Raw genomic sequence first — 18,628 nt, forward strand, 5'->3', positions numbered from 1 at the left:
ACAATATCAGACGAGTCTACAATGCCCTGGCGGACCAGTTGGCGAGGTCAGCGGCAGTGATCCTAGCTGATATTGATAAGTTTTTTGACTCTGTCAGTTGGGGGTACCTCTTTGCTCTTCTTCATCATATCAATCTAGACCTGAGATTTCTTTCATATTTTCTTTTATGGCTGCAGGCTGGGTGGTTGCAGGGGTACAAGACAGGGATGCCCGTTGTCCCCTCTGGTGTTCACCCTGGAGATGGAGCCATTGGCTAAATGGGTAAGGGCAGATGCCCAGGTGCAGGGGTTTGAGTGGTCTGCCGAGCTGTCAGATGGGTACTGTACGCTGGTGATGTTTTGTTCTTTCTTACAGACCCGACAACCTTAAGACCTCGTATTTTGAAGATCATGCAGGTTTTTGGTGAGACGTACCAGTTATACATAAATGCAGGGAAATCTGTGGTTTTCCCTGTGGGCGGCACCGCTGCTGACATGGAGTGGGCCATGAGTTTTGACGCTGGGAGTGTTTGTCTCACCAACCCCAATTGTATGTTGAACTCGGAGCATGGCCCTAATGCTGCCACGTGTTAGTGAGTAAGTAAATGGATGGTCCCCGCTGCCGCTGTCCCTGCTGGGCAGATCTGCAATTTTCAATATGGTCTCCCTTCCTTGTATATTTTATAAACTCCAGACGTACCCATATGCTATTCGTCCACTATGGCTTTGGCAGATAAATGCAGTTCTCAACTAATTCCTGTGGGGAGGTGGAGCGAGGTGTATAGCTCTCTTTATGTGCTTTAAGTCTACTTACTGCGGGTCTATTTTTGTTGTCGAATAAAGGCGTTGGTGGGTGAGTGAGGGATGGGGGGTCGGGAATAACTGTGCCAGTTTTTGGGTTATGATTGGTCATGGGTGTAAACATTACATTATCCTGTGCAAGTATAGGGGCTGTTTCGGTACTGATATATTGCTAACCCCCCATAAAATGTGTTGTGAATCAATATCTACTTGAGAGTAGAAGAGATCACATTTATTGCAAAGGAGATTTTTTTCGTAAGTTTTATGCTGAATATTCCATAGCCTCTGATTGTTGAAATCCATATATTCCATATAAAGGGTTTGGCTGATAGATGTTTCACTCGTATGCAAGTTGAGCATGGGCTTTTTCAATGGCAAAATAGGTCTAGACTAATGAATTGAAATAGCAGTTACACACATGACTGGGTACTGAAGACAGCTCCAGTGAGAAGAATGATGGCAGCCTTTCTTATATCCTACTTATAGGCAAGAAAATGAGGACCTTAACCCACCCATCTTCCCATGTCCGCACCTGCAAAAACCTTCATCAAAATGTTAAAATAGCAAGCTCAATTGTCCCAGGGAGGACCTGGCTTGGCAGTTTGGGCTGGACTGTTCCCATGAGGCACAGGGTCAAGACTGCTTTGCATATGGCTGGGTCTAAACTGGGGTGACATTGTGAGCAAAAGCGCTGGGTGGATTTTAAGTCCAGCTCAGTAAAACTAGAACAAATATCATGCCGTTCTCATTGCCCACGCAAATGATGGACGGAATGCTGAATAAATCATTCATTCACCCCCAGTCAAGAGATCTGGGATAAATCCATTGTTTTTTTAAACACCATGCCACCACAGTTTAGACCCAGCCATATGCAAATCAGTCTGACCGAACTGCCAAGCCAGGACCTCCCTGGACCGTAAACAAGCATCCAGGGACCGGTTTCTGAGTATTTTCCTTCAATCAGCCAGGATAGCTTGAATCCAGTGGCACAGTGAGCAAGGGACCCACGTCTGGGCATACCCATCCCACTTAGGGTGAAAAGTGCTACGGAAACAAATGGTGGACGGAATGCTGAATAAGTCATACATTCACCCCCAGTCAAGAGATCTGGGTTAAAGCCATCGTTCTTTTGCTCACCATGCCACCCCAGTTTAGACCCAGCTATATGCAAATCACCTTGACCCTGTGCCTCATGGGAACAGTCCAGACAGAACTGCCAAGCCAGGTCCTCCCTGGACCAGAAACAAGCATCCTGGGACCGGTTTCTGGGTATTACCCTTCCTCAGCCAGGCTAGCTTGAATGCAGTGGCACAGTGAGCAAGGGACCCACGTCTGGGCATACCCATCCCACTTAGGGTGAAAAGTACTATGCAAACAAATGATTGCCTACAGCATATTCACAAACATCTGAGTTAGAAGCTACGCCCGGCTCAACTGATTGCTTGGGTAGAATCCAGTTTGTCTGCGATTCTTCAATGCCACATTTGCCTCGCCTGAGATACAAACTGGTGAACGGGACTTATACCCAATGTCTAGACACCCTTATCATTAGTCCACAAAATATTATTTACACAAATTATAATTCAAAGAAAGATCAGGTCAAGCATATGTACCTGGCCATGAACAGCATTTCAGTAATGTTTAGTACCACTGCCCATATTGGGCAATGACGGCCGAAGGTCTCTACGGGGCACGCCACTGGCTGGGCAAAATGGCCGAAATCCAGTCCCGGTGCCCCAAACCCCCTCTGCTGTGCAGGTGCAGATGTCTCTTGTGAGTCATTGTTATGGTAGACAGCACTGCACAATGCATAGGATAGTGGGGTGTATGCACCCCACTATGTGTTCCAGCTCAGGGGGCTGAAGACTCCCATCAGAGTGCCCTGCATTTACAACTAGCCCATGAAACCTCCCACTTACTGATAAACTGGAAAAGGCTGCAACAACAGCTAATACCACCTTCCGCTTAGGCTCAATGAGTGCTGTTATTATAGAAGTGAATGCAAAAACAACAGTTGATGGACAGAATGCAGAACAATGTCATACATTCACCCAGTACAGAGATCTGGGCCTAAATCCATCGTTTTTTTGCTCACCATGCCATTCCAGTTTGAACCTAGCCATATGCAAATCAACCTTGACCCTGTGCCCCATGGGAACAGTCCAGCCCAAACTGCCAAGCCATGTCCTCCGTGGACTGGAAACAAGCATCCTAGGACCAGTTTTGGGATTTCAGCCCTCATGAGCCAGGATAGCTTGATTCCAGTGGAATGGAGAGCACAGGACTCACGTCTGAGCATATCCGTCCCACTCGGGGTGTGTGACGAGGAGAGCAGACCCGGGAGCCTGATAGGAGATACGATACCCTTGGGACCTACCAATAGCTCCTCCGCGTCTCTCTCCCCACAGCAACGGGAAATCTCACCATTCTGCCTACCGGAGACCGAGACGGGACCCTGTTACTTTAATTGGGCCGAGTTCGCAGGAGTTGCCGCCTCCTCCGATGACGTCACAGAATTGGAAGCTGAAAATCGTGGAAATGAGAGACGGGGGTGTGTTTTACACCCGGAGGAGACGAGTGTGTAGCAGCGGAGGAGAACAGCGTATCGAGGAGGAAGACTGAAGCAGCGGAGGAAGAACGGTCACCAAATCCGAAGAGCGGAGGAGGACGCCTGGAGATGCCATCCCGAAGTCCACCGGTGCCAGGAGGCCAACGACACCACGTTAAGCCCAGCCACACTTCTGGGGAAGTGTGGCTAGCACAGGTACGTGCACGTATCGCGGGCTGGGCGGGGAGAAAGGTTTGAAGCCGTATCGACAAACACCGAATACTCCCATGCACTACCCTTCCGAGCACTACCGGCACCCGAGTATCCTAGAGTTGTGCTGCACCGAGTGACTCCTCACACCCTGTCCCTGTGTGCTTTAAATAGAGACCCCAGTCTAAAGTAGATTTTTTTTCTTTCTTTATTTCACCAACGAGCCTGGGACATCCTGGAGAGGCGCCGACGTGGAGTAAGAGGGAGCGGGTCCTAAGAAAAGGATCAAGAGGCCTGCCTTCCATACTATCGACCCAGTCCCAGGAGAAAAAAATTGTTGAAACCAATAAAAACACAGTTACCTAAGTTAACTGTCTCCTCTGTTTCCTCAGTGCCGCTTACAGGGTGACAAATGCAAAAACAACTGTTGATGGACAGAATGCAGAACAATGTCATACATTCACCCCAGTACACCCAGTACAGCAATCTGGGCCTAAATCCATCGTTTTTTTGCTCACCATTCCATTCCAGTTTGAATCTAGTCATATGCAAATCATTCTTGACCCTGTGCCCCATGGGAACAGTCCAGGCCAAACTGCCAAGCCATGTCCTCCCTGGACTGGAAACAAGCATCCTAGGACCAGTTTTGGGCTTTCAGCCCTCATGAGCCAGGATAGCTTGATTCCAGTGGCATGGAGAGCACGGGACACACGTCTGGGCATACCCGTCCCACTTGGGGTGACAAATGCAAAAAGAACAGTTGATGGGCAGAATGCAGAGCAATGTCATACATTCACCCCAGTACAGAGATCTGGGCCTAAATTCATCCCCTTTGGTTTTGCTTTGTTTGCCCTAAATTGGCAGGGTATGCCCAGACGTGGGTCCCTTGCTCACTTTGCCACTGGATTCAAGCTAGCCTGGCTGATGACGGCTGAATAGCCAGAAACCGGTCCCAGGATGCTTGTTTCCGGTCCAGGGAAGGCATGGCTTGGCAGTTCGGGTTGGACTGTTCCCATGAGGCACAGGGTCAGACTGATTTGCATATGGCCATGTCTGAACTGGGGTGGCGGAGTGAGTGAGCTAAAGAATGATGAAGGATTAAACCCAGATCAGTTGACTGTGGGTGAGTGCTTGCAACGTTCAACACTCCATCCATCATCCCCTTTAGTTTTGCATTATAGAAATGAAGCCACCAATGAGAACCTCACACGGTCAGCACCGACCCCAGCGTCCAGGTTGTCAATGAGTAGGAATTAGCTAAAAAAGCATTGCAGTACACGGAATTAACAATCTGTGTACCTCAACTGGCTTTCAACTCCAGAAATGTGAGGTGGCCATGGCCTAGCAATTAATGGAACCAGCAAATGTATCTCAAACATTAGCAGCCTCATTGAAAGCCTGGTAGGTGGCCCGCAAGTCCCAAAAGTCAGGGCAGACTATGGTGGCCTCCGGTCCCCAGCAGTGGACTGTGCGCCCTACTTACAGGTCCCTGCTTTCTTGGCACAGGTAACTACAGCCTGCACTGTAACTGTTGGGGTGACTGTTGCAGTAAAGGCTGTGAACTGGGCTCAGTGGGCACCATGTTTGTTTTAGCTACTCAGCAAAGGTTTTGTTTTCCAGAAACAAACCCCTGAAATAAAAAATGGTCTTGCTGATTAGAAATGTGGGAGTCATTAAGAGATCTCCCTGCATCAGGGGAGCAAGCATCAGATGCAGGGCTGACACAACAGGTGCATGAATCATTGGACAGAAAACATACCCTCCTCCGTGCCAGTGAGTGTGGATAGCTGCTGCAGAGCCAGTATTTGTGCATCTTCATATTCTTCATAAATCTGCATGAAATCTGCGAGTGTTAAAACAAAGCAAAAGGTTATTTCTGTAACTTTATTTAACAAAACGTGCATAAGAGGTGATTCAAGTGCTAGGATGGATTGCATCACAAGTGAGCTGGCTTATTTGGGAAATCTGCCTCTGCGGCAGTACCTCATCAGGACTGGTGTGCAGAGACAGACACACTGTTGGGAAAGTACCAGATTTCCATTTAAGCCAGCTTACTTCTGCAGCAAAAGGTATGGAAACACTACCTACCCATAACTTGAGTCCTCCCATGAGGGTTTAATATATAGACATACTTTTGAATTATTCCAAATCGCCAGGCTGTATTGTGAACATGAGAGTGCTGGACGCATAAAATAAAGCCTATCTTTTGTCTGGCCCATGTTGTGGACAGACCTAAGCCCCTCCCTGGAGTTTCCCTCAAGTTCCCAACACCATGTGAGTAAACACTGTACTTTCTTACCTGGCTGAAGGGAGGCTCTACTGTGAATCTATGAAATGTGCAAAGATACATGTAGGTGCCGTTAGGTAGGTATCTATTGCTTCTCTGACACTCAGTCTTTCCTAGGTTCAGATGCTTTTAAAATAGAATAACAAATGGTGTATAAGAAAGGCAAGGAGAGAATGAGGCTCACTTTGCAGAGTCCGCTTCTGCAGTACTACCGGCCCAGCTCGGTCTGCACTATGGGACTAGAAGTCCAAGTAGTAGTGCTTGGTAAAGTTAAACATACACGCTGCCCGCCACATGGCAGCTTTACAAGCGTCAATGATCAGTTTTACAAATGTCAATGATCAGCTTTACAAACGTCAATGTTCAGCTTTACAAACATCAATGATCAGCTTTACAAACGTCAATGGTCAGCTTTACAAACGTCAATGATCAGCTTTACAAACGTCAATGGTCAGCTTTACAAACGTCAATGATCAGCTTTACAAACGTCAATGATCAGCTTTACAAACGCCAATGAGCAGCTTTACAAACGCCAATGATCAGCTTTACAAACGTCAATGATCAGCTTTACAAACGTCAATGATCAGCTTTACAAACGCCAATGAGCAGCTTTACAAACGCCAATGATCAGCTTTACAAACGTCAATGATCAGCTCTCCTACATAGAGGGCTGTGGTCAGTGCTATCCTCCTGGTGGAACACCACCTGGAACACCATCACTTTTTAATGTTAGACTACATAATTAACCTTACACATCCCTATGGACACAAGCAGCTGTCCTTCTTGTCTAAGTCTAGTGTAGACTCCTCTTTGTGTTAAGAGAGGGCAGCGGTTTCAGACATTTTGAAAGCGAAAATTACCACTTCACTCACACGAAATGGTACAACCCTATTTTTGTATTAATGTAGGCGTTCTGTAAAGAGATAACATATCACGGTATAGCCAGTAGTGGTTGAAGGAACGTCATTAGCATCAATTGAACCCAAAGCCTCAGGTGGCTGTGACTGTGTTGTTCTGTGTTGTAGTGAAGGATCATGTGGATGAGAATGCCCCTATTCCATTGGCTGACTGTGCCAACATCGTAGAAAGATTGGAAAAGTTTTTGAGTTAGGGATTCCGGTGCTGGAGTTGGCCTTATGGTCAGAGGGAAAATCTGAAAGAACCAACTGTTGAACTTATTCACAACGCTCTGTGAAAAAAAGAGGACTCAATCAGACTTCCTATGTGTCTGGATATTGCCATAAAATAGATATTTCTTAAGGACCACCTTAGACAGAGGAAGAAGGTAGAGCAGTCTTTGAACCTGTAGTGGTACCACTGGGCACTTCCCTTTGCACTAAATATTTTTTATATTAATTGTTTCCATTCATGAAATTTGTTTGGCTGCTAAGGAAGCTCTGGCAGATGGCAAACTGGTTCTACAGTCTTCTGGAACGTCCAACTGAACAAACACTAAAAACTCCAGAGCAACACCGCTGTCAAGCAGGCTGGATTGGATTCAACATCTGGTGCAGCCCCTGTGCCAGTCGTGAATACAATCTTAACAAGCCTACCTTCTGGATTGATATGGACATTAATTCTGTATATTACATCTGAATGACCCCAGCTGGGGCTCTCGGGATCATCCTGGATCTCTCCCTTTCAGCTTGGACAGATTCTTGGAAATGAATCGATACTTGAGTAAGCATTTGTAAATCTTCCTGATCACGGTATAGAACTTTTCCATTAAATCACATTGCATTTAGTGAAGAATAGAATATGCCAAATCCCCCTGCACATTTTGTCTTCGGAAATAACTGGAGTGATCCTAATGATATTTAAACACTTTCTTTATGGTTTGTCTTTGCCTTACCTGTCATCAGATATGAAGTTATAATCCAATCTAATCTAGTCGATTTGTAGAGCGCATGGTTACCCGGAGGCTTCCCAGCACTGTCTCAAAACAGCAGGTCAGAAGTCAGCCCAGTTATGATCTGAGCAAAAGAAGATAAGAGAAAAGCCCTGTCTTTAAAGCTTTCCTGAAGGCCAATTCAGAGTCCAACTGACGCAATGTGAGAAGTTCCACAATCTAGATGCCAGAAGTTTAAAGGAGCGATCACCGCATCTGGATCTACGGATATTGGGTGTTTTTGCAAGAGAAAGAGTAGCAAACCTTAGAGATCTGCTGGGGTTTTAAGGTTCAACTAGGGCAAGAAGAATTTGAAGGCCCTTCCTGTAAAAAGCCTCTTCCTGTGGAAAGCCCTGTAGATGATGCAGAGAGATTTAAATTTAACTCGTTGCTCTATAGGTAACCAATGAAGGTCAGCCAAGGCCCTCCTTGTGGATCAGTGCCTTGGGATTTTGAAGAGGAGACGAGCAGCGGCATTTTGAATAGTATTTTCTAGACATAGCAAAGAGAACCTCAATATAGGGAATTCCAGTAATCCAGCTGAGAGATAATCAGGGCCTGGATGATGAGTCTCTGTGCCAGAGGGGGCAGGAGATCTAGCACTTTCCTTTGGAGTCTGAGAGGGCCGAAGCATTTTGCGGCTAGGGAGCTAGCCTGTACTTTTAATTTAATTTTCGGGGTTGGGGCCGCTCCTAAGCATTCCGGCCAGGGGAGATGCTCTCTCTTAACTTTATTATTTTCTAGCAGCGTAAGCTCTGTCTGGCCCCGTTTAGTTTGAAGGAACAGTTGGCTATCCAGTTGGTTACCTCTTTAAGACAGGGGACAAGTTGACTGCAGTTAGTTCCTTGTTCTGGAGTAATCAAAACAACCAATTGTGTATCGTCAACATACAAACACTATAGACTGGCCAAAAGATTGGACTAGCTTTGCAAGAGGGTGCAGGTAAATCTTAAGCAGAGTGGGACTTGACGTGGAGCCCTGAGGTACTCCATATTTTAAAGACAAAATATCAGGAAAACATGCTTGGTCCCACACCTGAAAAAGTTCTGTCTTTGAGGAAGGATTTAAGCTATTTCAACACCTGATCACCTATCCCTTATTTGCAAGCCTTTCGACAAGAGTTATGTGCTTTTGATGCTAATCAACTGCAGGTTATATTCTAGACATGCAGGAGATATTGCTGACCTTATCCTCACATATGATCTTGACCTCCTGATCCTGACTAAAACCTAGCTAAACGACTCCTCTGCTCCAATCCTTGACATTCTAATCCCTCCTAACCATGGCATAAACAGATTGGATAGACCCAGTGGGCCAGGTGGAGCTTTTTCCTGCGTACTCAGCATCAACCTTTCTGTCAAACATTCACAAACCCACATTTTATCTGCCTGCGAATACAAATGCCTCAATATCTCATGCAACAACAGACCTCTATGCAAACTACGCACATTATATCACCCAGAAGGAGACAATCTGGGGTTCACAGAACAAATCATGGAAACCATAGTAACAAACACTGGTCAACAATGTACTCAAGTCTTCCTTCACCATCCCTGGAAATATCTGAATGATCCTGCAGTTAACAGCTTTAAAAACCTTCCTTTCTGATCTTGACCTGATCCAATTCTGTGACAAGCCCACACACAACAAAGGGTCACCCTTAGATCTTATCACTGCGAAGCCCAATTCTATTCAATTGGAGTCTATCCTCCCTGCGATTGGACCGACCACCAGTACATCACATTCCTCATCACAGAACTTGTGATAGCCAACACAGCTCAACTAACCAAAGGCAGACTCTGGAAAAGGAGCATGCACAACATCACCCGTAATGAACTTTAATCTCTCTCAGCCACAACATCCTACCTCCTCCTGGAGAGATGTCAGATGTCCATGATCTTAAGAACCACTACATTTGTTCCATGGAGACTGTTCTTGACTTGATACCTCCTCTACAACTAAAAAGAGTGCCCACAAAATATTTTAAACCTTGGTATAATGGTAGTCTCAATGCAGAGAGACGCAACATAAGGACAGCTGAACGTCAGTGGAGATCTGCTCTTGCCCTTGAACATCTAAAGCACCAGAGATCATTAAGGAACAAATACTACAAAAGCATCAGAACTTCAAAAGCTAATTTCTTCAGAAACCAGCTAGACCAAGCCAGTAACTGACCCCAAAATCTTTTTGAACTCATAAAAGCACAATTGAACTGCGCTCCTAATCCATCACTTGCTGGATCTAGTCTGCTACCAAACTGCAAGGAATTCTCTTCCTTCTTTCTAACGAAGACAGGAACCATGAGCATTGATCTTCAGATGGCCTTCGAACAACGTTGTCTCCCACATTAAAGAATCCTCTCTGCCACCGATATCTACTCCCTCTTGTCCTCCTAGGCACCTCCCCAAAAGCAATGCCTCTTGGAACTCTTTCAGAAACTTTGATGAAAATTCCATCCATAAGATCCTAAGAACCCTCAAGCCATTTCAACAACCCTCTTCCTCCTAACTTCTTCAAGGAGATCATACTCCCACTTTGGACCACGATTGTTAATACCTCGCTCCTTCTAGGCACTATCCTGACTGCCTAGAGTCGCGTCAGGTTTCCCCAATCCTAAAAAAATAAAAGCTGACCAAACTGACTCAAACAACTTCCGACCTATCTCCAATATTCCTTCTCTGATGAAGCTCCTTGAAAAATGTGTTCACATCCAGGTTTGTAACCACATTGAGCAATTCCAACTGTTAGACCAATTTTAATGCGGCTTCCATGCAGGCGACAGCACCAAATCAGCTCTGACACAGATAGTGGACGATGCACTACAAATGTCAGATCAGAATCACTCTTTCCTTTTAATTCTCATTGATCTTTCATCGGCATTCAATACTGTCAAGCATGACAAGGTACTGGACCTTTTGGAACGCCGTATGGGACTAACAGGATCAGTCCATAACTGGTTTTTCAGCTATCTTCAAAACAGGACACAAAGAGTCAAGGTTAATCACTTGCTATCACAAACCAGTCCAGTCACATTAGGGTTCCCACAGGGCTCTTCACATTCGCCTACTCTTTTCAACTCGTCCATGGAGCCTCTGACGGAAATTCTGAGTTCATCTAACACCCACTACCATATGTATGCTGACGATACCCAGCTATTCCTAAAAATCTCCACCCCAGAAGACATCAGTTCTCTTAACACAACTCTACAAATAAAAAGAATAACTCCTTTTTGCCCCCCCCCAACCAGTCACCTGTCATCGAAGAATGTTTGAAACATCTAACAGCCTCAACTGCATTCCACAAGTCATTGACTCTGCAAGATCTGTGGATCTAACTCTTGACAAGAAGCTCAACGTGCAGAAGCATGTCAGTGCCGCTACCAAAGGAACAAATCACCAAATGAACATTCTAAGAAAATGATTAGGTGTAGTGGCGAAGATTATTAGATTCTAGCAAGATGGAGAGATGGTGGCTTGTTGCAGGGTTTCTGTACTCACACAGAACTGTGCACAGAGGAGTGGAACCTCGGCAAATTAGGGTGTCCCAAAACTTACCTTAGCAACCAACTCACCCCTTACCGAGCTAGCTACAGTGTCTCATTGGACATATCAAACTCCCAATGTTTAGACAAACCAGAACATGAACTTACAGTACCTCAGGGTACGTGGGACTCATGAACACTCTTTCGTTATATTTATCATTACAAACCAGAACATGGAGTAAAGAAGACACATGTGCATTTGAAATGTTTATTTACTAATGCCGTCTTCTCAGGCGCAGTATCTTAGATAATACAAGTATACTTATTATCAGTATCAAAATTATCAGCATAGTTACTAAGACATAAAAAGCGAATGGTGACAGCATGTTAACATGCTGTAATGAATAAGAGTTAACAACACTTATATCTCACCCTCCCTAACACATATATTATATTATTAGCTAAGAAGGTCTCTTTGGGTTGTTTTAGGGCGGGCCCATACCTTAGTGTCCTAGCATGAAGGAATCACATCAGCATACACCAGCTCTCTCTGCATGTGCACCGCATCAAGTGTGTTAACCATTCTCGTGCAAAGCAATATCAATCCCGCCTCAAGCCCAAGTTGGCAAAGGCTGCACTTGTGTTATGACTATGAAGGCGTGGAGATCAGACCTCATAACAATTCCATATCGTGTTGCTCCTGAAACTTCAGCACTCTCCGTGCAGACATGGTTTATTAAACAAAACTGATATCAGAGCAATAACATATTATTCTCACATACACCACGGCAAACAACTAGGTTGAAAGCTAAGTCAACAATTAAGGGTCGTGTGCAGAAGTTGCAAGAAAGGAAAAATGGCGTTTAAATCTCAAATGTACCTATGCTAACTTAACACGATATAAGGATATATAGGAGCTATATAACACCCCCCCATGATCCGAGAACGGACTAAATAAGACAACAGAAGTGCCATCACATGAGAGCAGAATCCAACAATAAATGAGCATGAATAAAAATTCAATTATAAAAACTAATGCTAAAAAATAGCCCACAATTATAATGTGGCTCAAGCCAATAGGCAAGCAAAAAATAAAATGTCTTGACCAAAAGTCAATAAAATCAAGGAAATGCTATTAATCAGCATGTCAATTCGAGGCATTGTTTATGATAAGACTGTATATGAAAAGTAAGCTGCAACAGCCTCCAGGAGGAAGTCACTGTCCTCATCCGAAAACAGTTCAGCCATCCAATTTAAAAGATGAAAGGAACATACGTGATCTCCCAGCACCGGATCCTCTATAACCATCAGAGGACAGCTCGGTGGGTTCTCAAGAAAACTTCGTTCCAAGAAATTTTGCGCTGCCGACAACACATCCCAGGGACCCATTAGTCCATGTGCCACCGCCAAGGCCATAATCCTTTCGTCAGAACAAACCAACTCGTGAGCAATGATAGGACTCATCAGTTGATCAAAATCGACGTCAGAAGATATCGGTCCGCAGAGACACAAATCAATGGCCCAAAGGAAATCACAGGTCAGGCAGCGAAATACAGGCTGGACACAGGTGAAATAGGAGAACCGAAAAGATAATCCAAACGCCGTGCTTAGAGTCGCCAACGGCAGTGTGCCATAATAATCAAGCATGCGGTTGCGAAACCGCGTCAGTAGCAGTTGAGCGTGGTCTTGCACAGGAAGGGCATCCATATTTAAAAAGGCAGAAAACCACCAAAGCGCCAGCCGCTAATGCAAGTAAAAACGGGAACCCTCCAAATAAGGATGAAAAAATAGAATGGAAGAAGGCAGGGATGACTCCAAAAATCTTCTCAAAGGAAGTCACGAGACCACCGCTAACAACTTTAAAAAAATGTGCTAGGCCCGTTGTGGAGGATGCGTTAAAGATAGAACGAACCATGGCTCCGAAATGCAAAGGCAAATCAGTATTTAAAAGAGCCTGAACCTCCGTACGCGTGTTAGCAATGTGAAGCACGAAAGTTTCACGGGCCGAGCTCAAGGCCACCTCTTTCTGGGACAATAGAGCTCTTATTCTAGCCATGCCGCTGAATTCTGCTCCCAAGGTCGGTATCTGTGGCCAAATGGAAGACTCCCTATGTTCACGTGTGGGAGGATAAAGAACATTTCTGCAGCAAATAACTCGCTCACTTACTGTTACTATGAAAGCTATACCTTTAATTAACCCACAACAGTTTTCATTATTGAGCATTAAATAACTACCATTCTCTAACAATTTAAACGTGGGGATGATAGCAGGAACTGGCGTGCCCTGTAAAACGCAAGCCATATTCGGTCGGTCCTTGTTACATGAACCGTGTAACTGTATGTGTCTGCACATTAAAGAATGATCTGGCGTCTCAGTACACTCATCCCCTGTTAGATAAACCTCCTGTTCATCCTTGAAACATCTGTATGTGTATGGGAGTGACCAGACCTCATGAAGAAAACCGCTACCTAAGGGTTCAAAACGACCTATTGGCACATATTTCATACAATTTGAAAACTTATATAAAGCAAAAGGCAGCGTTATTAAACCGTGGATAAGCCACGTAGCAGCAGTGGCTTCTGCCACAGAAAAAGGTAAAGATTCCAACCTTTCAATATGTAGCATAGAAAAGGAAGCATCACGCATTGAAAGCAAGCGTTGTTTGTCTGTCAAATTAAACGGTGCAAATAAAGAGGAAACGTTCATGTATCCCCAGGGAATTTTACCCATTTTCAGAGTCTGAAGTGTCCATGCAAACTGCATGATTGACCGTAATTGATTTTGACCATGGTATAATACTGACACTTCATCATGCACAATATCAACAACAGACGACACAATATTATCTAATGTGTAAATTCTAGAGGAAAGCACATTAATGCTATTGTCAACCACTGCAAGCACTTTCTCAAGATTCGCCTGATCAATAGCCCTAAGGCGTGAAGCAGCCTCAATCTGTGAGAGTTTCCAAATTTCATTGTAAACTCCATATAACCACCTTTTCGACCTGCCACTAGCTGGGCCTTTAATGAAATCATTCAAATCCACGTCTGCATTCAATTTGGAAAGGTGATACTTAACCGCAGGTAAAGTTGAATGTTTCAGCCAAGCCTGACACAACTTGCCCACAGAGTAAGAGGTGACAGTATGACTCAAATCAAACCGGGGATCTGATCTAACAGTCTTAAAACCGTCAGTTATATTTAAAAATCTTTTTTGGCAAGAATCAGCACTACGGTGCCAAAGCAGCCAACCCTTGGGATTCATACTGGAAATGTTAAAGGAGGAATTAAGAAGCAGAGCCTGTATATCTTTAATGGACAATTGAGTAAAATTACTCCAATTCTCATATTCCTCCAACTCCGGGAAAGACGGGGTGTTTAACCTTTTAGATGTAGCCAATCCAAAGCATGTGGTCTGGGAAATGGTTTCATTTAAAAACAACATATGATTCGGGATGAGACATGCACGGTGCAAAGCCTCAGTGCCTCGTACCTGCCAGGCCCTTGAACCCCAAACCGATTTAAGGTCTATTGTTTCCTTCCATAACTCATAGCCCCCAGTAACTAATTGATCTAGGAAGGCCTTTGAATACAACAATTTTGTATCGGTAAGTCTAACCTTGGACAGTGGCTGTTTGTGAAATTTAAAATAAAAGGACTCGGGATTGGTCTGGTTAAAGTCAGTGAAATAAGTATACTTTTTAAGAAACGTTTCCGAACTCCCTTGTGTAGGTGCCGGGCAATGTTCCCACTGAGTAAAATTAACAGCATCCCTTCGGGAAGATGTCTTGTGTAAGAAGTGATTGCCATAATGTTGGTAACAGAACAATTCACCATAATTAGCAGATTCTAAATATAAATCCTCAGCGTCAAATGCAGCATAGTACTTCAAATCAGAAAACAAACTTTCCACAGCATTAACATCCCAATCATCAGAACGAATGTTTTGTTTCACCACATCCCCCATATTAACTCTTAGTACATTAGGAACATTAACGACTTCCGTTGGGCCATGAATCTGAAAACGAACTGCATCCCACGCGATTCCATCCAGAACAGGCCATGCTGTGATGTTAACCAAAGTCAAGTCTCTTTTTAATCTGTGTGTAGAATGTGAAGAGGAAAGTGGGGCCAAAGTTCCATTTAAATGAGTAATGCAAGTTCTCTCCTCGACATAGTGTCCATTCATAATTCGAAAAAAATAAAACACAAAACCAATTGACATAAAAAGGTAAACCGAAAAAAGGACCAGCCAAATGTATATCCAAGGAGGAATCAAAAAATGTTTTTTAAACAGGCTAGCATATACCGCAATTTGAGAGGGTTTTTTCGAGGCAAGGGAAGCAGAGTCAAATGAAAATCTGGATTCCGTGGCTAAACGAGCTTGCAGGTCAGGCATGGACAAATCAGTGGGGTATGTATAGTCTGTCTCATCAATGTTAGTTCCTGGTAAATTATTTAATAAAGGACTGGAAACAGCAGGTAATTCGATGGCCACTTCAGGTTCAATAGTAGAAGCAGTGGGCATTATTGAATTTCTCACAATGGTAGGACAGGAAACAGCTGGTGTCATGCTAAGAAGAATCGGCCACTCTGTGTATCTTGACATTGTCAATAGAAATAAACCTGTTTTCCTTACGACCTGGAAGTGGTGGTAAAATGACTGTTCTTGTGCCCTTCACTCCAAGCACTGGGACTGGAGCTCGATAGGAGGGACCAAACTCTTTCTTGTTGTCGATCTTCTCTCGAACCAGTTCTCCGACTTGGGGTAGCCAGCCAACTACCGGGATCTGCAACGCATCATCCGACGTGGAGGACAAATGTTCCTTTGCAAGACTGTCTCTGGTCTTTTGTAGATTCTGTAAAACATTGCAATGTTCATCTGCGTCAAAGGAAGCGGCGCGAACCACAGAGTCTAGACCGTCAAGGTCAGGGACGTACATCTTGATGCCAAAGAGCATTTCGTATGGGGTCCGCCCACCCAGAGACCTTCTAGGGAGATTATTAAGAGCACGCTGCACGCCATAGAGGTGAGCCAGCCAGTTTCTGCCAGTGCCTATAACTCGGGCTGTCAAAGATTGCTTTAAATCACGGTTCATTCGTTCAACTACACTATTACCCTCAGGTCTGTAGGGTGACGAAAACTTGACTTGGACCCCCATCGAAGTCATGGCATCCTTATACGCCTTAGAGGCGAAAGCCGGACCCTGATCCGAATGGAAGGTACCACAGGCAAAAATCCCTATAAAGATACGCAAATCTCTAATGACAGTCCGTGAATCAGCGCTGCGATGTGGCCATACCCACACAAAGCGTGTGCATGAGTCAACTGCTACTAAGATGTACTTATACGCAGTATCAGATGAAAATGGACCGCAGTGATCTAAATAAACACAGCCTAGTGGTTTATTAGAAATGTACAACTGAGTCTGTGGCGGACGCGTAGCAGTTGAAGGTTTAATCTGCTGGCATATGTCACAAAGAAGGACATAATCACGCGTCTGTTTGTACAGTCCCCGCCACCAGAAACGTTGTTGTAGTTGCGTTACAGTGGCTGAGACGCCCGCATGCGCAGATGCCACACCTTCATGAGCCGCTGTAATCAAGTCTTTTCTGCGATCCGAGTTGGGAATCAGCCGTTCCCCAACATCAGGAATTGTCACAAAAGGAACCTTTTCGGGACTTAAGTGGTATTTATACTTCGAAGGGAATCCCGCAGGATGTTTACTTCCCTTCTCAGAGGCAGCAATCGCTGCCAAGATGTCGCTATCAATCTTGGTTTTAGACCTAGTAACTGCTGCAACTAAGTATGTAGATACTGCTGATTTCGCTGCTTCATCAGCAAGCGAGTTGCCAACAGCGTGAACTCCTACGCGCTGATGACCGAGAGTATGAATCACATAAACGAGTGGCAACATAGCCTTAAGCTCTGCCACTCGAACCCAGATCATTTTATGTTTTATTGTGCTACCCTTGGAATCATGAAAATCATTTTGAATCCAAAAGAACAAGTTTTCATTGTAAGACTGGACACAGTAGTAAGAATCACTTACAATTAGAGTAGTAACACTTGGATCTGCGTACTCCAAAGCTAGTAAGAGAGCACGAAGCTCTGCCAATTGTGCGGTGCAATCGCCCAGGGGCAACGTGTGCACTTCCCTGGAAATGAACTCATCATCCAACATAGCACCTACCACAATGGCGCATGCGGAAACGTAGGCATGTTTAGAGCCATGCGCAACCTGCGCCGACCCATCAGTGTAAATGATGCAATGGAAGTCCTCCAAAGGTCGCATAGCCAGAGGAGCAGGATGAACGAATTCATACTGCAAGTACTCTTGCGACCGTAAGGAGGCGTCAAAAATAAACATGACATCCGTGGATGACAATGACGCAGCCCACTGAATCCACCGAGGGTGCAAAGCTTTTGAATTCGGTACACTGGCTTTTGTGACTGCCTCCAAGTGAGGACAGGGTGTTACCACTAGCATGCGTTTCCCCTGAGACAGTGCTCGTTCCTTAAGAATTGCCATCTGTACAGCAGTTAAAACCTTTTCCACTGTGGGAAACCGCATCTCAGCCGAAGTGTACAAGTGTGACTTGTAAGCAATAGGTACTGTGTCACCTTCATTAAAAGTGAGGTATGTGAAACCCACCGTCCCAGGAATTATTCTTATTACCAGGTTGGTGTGGTTATCACGAGTCAGTAAATATTTAGAAGCGAGCAGATCAGCCTGCAAGGATTGCAAAATGGCTGAATGCTCAGGCAGCCAGCATGATTTTGAGAAAGTTGGTTGTATCAAAGCATACAAAGGCTTGATACGCTGGGCATATTCCGGAATGTAAGTTCTGCCGAAATTCAAGAAACCCAGCAAAGACTGTAATTTTTTCAGTGTTGTAGGAGCGCGCAATTGTGCGCATTTCTCCAAGAAGTGAGGAGCCAAACCTCTACCTTCATTGTTCAGCTCATAGCCGAGGAACAACACCGTGTGTTCTGCAATGTGCGATTTTGCAAAATTAAATTTGTAACCCATATCAGCAAAGGTACAAATTATGGAATTCACTCGACACAGATGCATCCATATCTCGTCGTCTGTGAGATAAATATCATCTACATAAGAACATGCATCTGGATCGATTCCCTCCAACAGAGTGACTATTCTGGAGGTGAAGACTCCAGGACTATTTTTGTAGCCCATTGGGAGTCGCCGGAAGCGTTTTTGCACCCCAGCGGACGTAAAACTTGTCCACTGGGAGCTAAAGTCATCCAGTCTGTGAGCATAAAAACCATTGGAAATGTCAAGCGTTGTCTTGAAACGCTTACGCACTAGACTATCCACTAGGGCAGAGCCGTGAGTATTCTGTACTGCACAGTTACGGCAATGCGAGTTCAAATGCCGGTAATCCAATACCAAACGATATGATCCGTCAG

At 44.7% G+C, this 18,628-nt stretch overlaps 1 protein-coding gene across 2 annotated transcripts in view; it reads right to left on the reverse strand.

The window, feature by feature from the left end:
• STKLD1 (serine/threonine kinase like domain containing 1) overlaps positions 1–18,628 on the reverse strand; it is a 392,522-nt gene that overhangs the window by 228,616 nt on the left and 145,278 nt on the right. For both annotated transcript variants that reach the window (XM_078646124.1, XM_078646123.1), the window contains exon 11: positions 5,297–5,380. In XM_078646124.1, coding sequence (XP_078502250.1) covers positions 5,297–5,380 — 84 coding nt within the window. The remainder of the gene's footprint in view (positions 1–5,296; positions 5,381–18,628) is intronic.

Source organism: Lissotriton helveticus, chromosome 5_1, assembly GCF_964261635.1.
Source record: "Lissotriton helveticus chromosome 5_1, aLisHel1.1, whole genome shotgun sequence".
NCBI lineage: Eukaryota > Metazoa > Chordata > Amphibia > Caudata > Salamandridae > Lissotriton > Lissotriton helveticus.